This window comes from Myotis davidii, unplaced genomic scaffold (genome assembly GCF_000327345.1).
Source record: "Myotis davidii unplaced genomic scaffold, ASM32734v1 scaffold363, whole genome shotgun sequence".
NCBI classification, from domain to species: Eukaryota; Metazoa; Chordata; class Mammalia; order Chiroptera; family Vespertilionidae; genus Myotis; species Myotis davidii.
The window spans coordinates 1,882,062-1,886,964 of NW_006294069.1; the positions used below are offsets into that span (position 1 = coordinate 1,882,062).

Below are 4,903 nucleotides of genomic sequence, written 5' to 3' on the forward strand. Positions count from 1 at the left end.
TTTTCTTGGTTTTAATCATGACTCAACTTATTCAAATCATCCAGTATTAACTAAGTATCTACTTTTATTTTTATTGATTTCAGAGAGGAAGAGAGAAGGAAAGAGAGATAGAAACATCAATGATGAGAGCGAATCATTGGTCGGCTGCCTCTTGTATGCCCCACACTGGGGATTGAGCCTGCAACCCGGGCATGTGCCCTTGACCAGGAGTCAAACTGTGACCTCCTGGTTCATAGGTTGACGCTCAACCACGGAACCACGCCAGCTGGGCATGAAAAATATTTACCGAGCATCTATTCCAAGTTTTGCACGATGCTGTATATTACTTAAAAAGAGAGTTACCTTTGACAAAGAGGTGAAAGTCCTTTGTCTTTATGTCCAGAGGTGAATGTGCAAAGCAGCTGTAGGTTCCGTTGTCAGATTTCTTGACTTTGGTGATTGACAACTGCAGAGACTCACTTGTCTGTTGGACTTGGTGGTGGTTTTTCTCCAAGGTCAGGATGCTGCCGTTTCTGTGCCACATCATCCGAGCCTGCGGGTTGGATTTCACATTGCAAACCAGCTTCACGGCACTGCCTTCCTCAACTGTTTGGTAGTCGTTGCCACTTAGGAGCGGAGGAACTGCAAGACACAAGCATTGAGGTTTAATTAGCAGATAAACCATAGTTGACTGTCAGTGTTCAAGATCTTCAGTCACTCATTCATTTGACAAAAATTTACTGAGTGACTACTGTATGCCAAGCACTGGGCTAGGAACCACGGGTACAATGGTAAATAACATGCATCCATTTCCAAACGTAATAGAACTTTTAATGTGGTGGACAAACCAGGAAGCAAATATCCTATATAATCAAAGGCTAATATGCACATTGTCCCCTCAACCCGGGAGTTCCACCAGGAATTCTGTCGGGGGGCAGGGCTGGCTGGCCAACTGCCTACGGCTCCTCGCCCCATAGGTACCCCCACTTCGATCGGGGCGGGCTGGCCAGACCCCACCCGTGCACGAATTCATGCACTGGGCCTCGAGTATATAATAATGAATCTGTACCAATTTGTGACACTAACCAATCTGTGCTAGTGGTGGATAAAACAGTACAATGTTGAGAAAGCAGGCATTGCAGTTTGCTCTCATTCCAACCACCTCACTTACTGTGACCTCGGGAAAGTTACTTAACTGCTAAGTAACTGCTCAGTTTCCTTATCTAAAAAGTGGAATCATAGCTACCTTAGGCATTGCTGTGGAAGATTAAGTGAGATAATGCCTGCAAAGAATTTATCCCCGTGCTGGTTAGCACTATCATTACTGGATGGTGGTTTTGAGCACGCCTCACAACCTCCACTTTCACGTTTGCTCTAACCACACATTTCCCAATGCGTATGTGCATTTCCTCAACAGTCCTCTGGAAATGACGTCCTCCTCCCAGAGGTGTTCCAGTCGTGCAACTCCGGCATCTATGGAAGATGAGCGTGGCTTCCTAACTCCCTTTCATTCCTCCATGCGAGCAACTCCTTACTTCCTCCATGATGATGGCAGTTACAGACCCATCGATTGTCGGACGCATTTATCGTCACCAAATAATCCTCCCCTCGTCCCCACCAGGCCTTTCCAACTTTTAGGAGGAGAAATGGCTGAGCTGACTCTCCCCTCTTCACGCCCTTCGCAGTTTCTGGCCAGGGTGCAAAAGAGTAATAAAATGCTTGAGACGTGGGCTGTAGGAAAGACGTCAGGGCGGAGAAGGAGGGAGGAAGGAGCTTGTATAATCTGCACACTGAATAATTAGACCCTGAGAAGGCTGTGCTATTAATAACTCTCAGAAGAATGACATTTTGTTGCTCTTTGGAATGAGCTTGAAGTCTGTATCCACATCCAACAAGGATGTTCGATGGTATTCAGATATGTAGGGAGCTGCTTGAATACAGAACATAGTTACCACCAAACATAACCAGCTCCACCAGTTCCACAGGTCCTATCAGTTGTTGCTTTTTATTTAACTATTTAAAATTAACATAAGCTCATCAGCTATACATATTTCTTTAAAAAAAAATTAATACACGTCAGGCTCTCTCAAATCAGTACATTAAAAAAATACATTTCATGCCTGGTCAGTGTGGCTCAGTTGGTTGAGCATCATCCCAAGCACCAGGAGGTCACAGGTTCAATTCCCAGTCAGGGCACATGCCCGGGCTGTGGGCTCGATCCTTAGTGGGGTGCATACAGGAGGCAGCTGTTCAATGTTTCTCTCTCTCCCTTCCTCTCTCTAAAAGTCAATAAAACATATTTAAAGTAATAATAATAATAATACATTTCAGATAAAGTTCAGGTCCTCCATGACTCTATTCTCATAATTTCCTGACTTCTTAGAGATACCCACAATTATACATTTGATATAAATCCTTGCATCTTTTTTTTAAAAGTAGGGGTGTGTTTTTTTTTTACATATAATGTACCCATAGGAAATATATTGTATTGTTTAAGGAGGGTGAGAAGGGTTTACATGCATAGAATCATTTAAAGGACCCCTAACGCCATATAGTTCCACCAATGGGTGACCAATTCCTGCAACCCAGCCATCAAAGAGCTTCATCTTTTGAGGTTTTAAACATGAACAACCAATATATTCATGAAAAGGTGAACACCCTCATTTTCTTTTTAAATCCTTACCCGAGGATATTTTTCCATTGATTTTTAGGGGGAGTGGAAGAAAGAGAGGAAGACAGAGAGGAATATTGATATGAGAGAAACACATCGATTGGTTGCCTCCTGCACGCACCCTGACCAGGGCCTGGGCCAGGGAGGAGCCTGCAACTGAGGTATGTGCCCTTGACCGGAATCGAACCTGGGACCCTTCAGTCCGCAGGCCAACGCTCCATCCAATGAGCCAAACCAGTTAGGGCCACCCTCAGTCTTAATTTTTGAAATTCAAATAAAACTTTATACCAAGCTGGCAAATGCCACACTCAGGGCTCACGAGGTGTGGGGAAATAGGCCCCTTTGTGTTTTGCTGCGGGAGTGTAAGTAGGACCATTTGGCAATATCAGGCAAATGTTAAAATGCTCATACTCTTTAGACCCAGATTCCAGCTACCCCTGAGTGCAGTGCAGACCACACCAACTGGCTAGCAGTGTCTTTCCTTTTACTCACAAGAGACGTTCAGCACCACGGAGATGGACACCGACTGGTCCCTCTGCAGCTTGCAGGTAAAGGTGACTCCATTGTCATCCTCACTGATGGAAGTCACACAGACGGCGCTGGAATTGATTTTGTTTTCGGACTTCAAATCCACTGTCCCCCCTTCTCGGAACCAGAGAAGTCCTTCATCCCCCGTGTGGTTCTGAACAGCACACCTCAGAGATTCTTCGGAGCCCAGCTGAGTGTTCAGAATGTGGCTCTCGGTTTTCCCATTCACAGTTAAAACAGAGCCTGGGAGGGCAGGAAGAAGCTATTACCACAGAGTGAACAACCTAAACGACCATACATGTTATATCAGAACAATGAAATTAAGGTAGTTGTATCGATCTATGTGATTTTACCAGGAAAAGGGGCCGTCATGTATTACTGACTACAAGAAAGAAAAGCTGAAAATGGTTACCAAATTTTGCTGCACCTTGGAATCACCTGGAAATTTTTTAAAAAAATTGCTGATGCCTTGATCCCAACCCAGACGTCCTTATTCATTGATAGGAGTGCAACCTGGGCATGGATTTTTTTTTAAGCCCCAGATGATTCTAATGTGTAGTGAGGTTTGAGAACCATTGAGTTAGAAATCAGTACATACAGAATTACTCTATTTACACACACACACACACACACACACATCTATGAGGAAAAGTGTTGGGGAAAAATTCTATCTATATATATAGGGAATAGCATTGGTGAAAATAGAGAAAAAAGTAGAGAAATGCTTACCAGATTTAATTTGTTTACTTCAAGGGGTTGGATGTAACAAAGTGGGAGTGGGGAAATACAAAGAAATACAAAGAAAAAAAGCACTATAGTAAAATGAAAAAGTATTTAAGACGAAACATTAGGTGAATAGGCAGAATGTAAATTATATCTCTAATAATTACTATAAATGTATCAAAATTGCATATGGGCAAAAGCTGATTGAAAACATTTCTGATTAGGTGATAGAATCTGGTCTTCCATATCTGATGATTTAATATTGTGTTGGCAATGCAGTGAAATAAAAAGATATTTAAACTGCTGTGGTTTGCGGACAGATAAGTCATTATGAGGTGGATGATTAGGATATAAAGTACTTTGTTTTCATCTCTGATTTTTAGAAACTCATCCATCATACAACATACCCAAATCTCAGCTTTTACTTTCCTGGCTCAGAAGCAAGTCACAAAAGGTAAAAAGTAACTTTAGCCACCAGAAACTTGCCCCCTATATACCGTTGGTTAAAATAGTCTGTAAACACATTAATTTTAAACAAACAAACAAACAGAAACAACCGGAAAAAAAATAATGAGACTTCAGCCTAGGTTTTGTTTGTTGGTTGGTTTGGTTTTTAATCTGGAAGAATATACACCAAAACGTTGAATGGCTGTGTTTGGGTGATGGGATTTGGTGGGATTTTTACTTTTATTCTTTTATAAATAGCATGTCCCAAAAATGTGTACACACATATTGAATCATTATGAAGGCAGTGTTTATTGAAATACATTTCATTTTCAAAATTGAGCTATCAGCTGTTAAAAGATGTATACATTTTTCGAGACACCCTGTATTTCCTAATTTATTTTACAGCGACTATGTATTACTTTTAAAATGGAGGGGGAAAGCTAGTTCTAGATTGGGGTGGGGAGCAAATGCAGGAAAGATTTCTGTGTAAGTGTATGTTCAAATAAACAGCAGATTGTTTTGGGTATGATTAGTAATACAATGCATTAAAATGTA

General features: G+C 41.7%; 1 protein-coding gene across 1 annotated transcript in view; it reads right to left on the minus strand.

The window, feature by feature from the left end:
- Window positions 1-4,903, minus strand: part of TMIGD1 (transmembrane and immunoglobulin domain containing 1) — a 10,417-nt gene that overhangs the window by 3,205 nt on the left and 2,309 nt on the right. Inside the window, exons 3-4 of the mRNA XM_015566801.1 lie at window positions 3,143-3,421; window positions 343-621 (exon numbers count right to left, since the gene is read on the minus strand). Coding sequence (XP_015422287.1) covers window positions 343-621; window positions 3,143-3,421 — 558 coding nt within the window. The remainder of the gene's footprint in view (window positions 1-342; window positions 622-3,142; window positions 3,422-4,903) is intronic.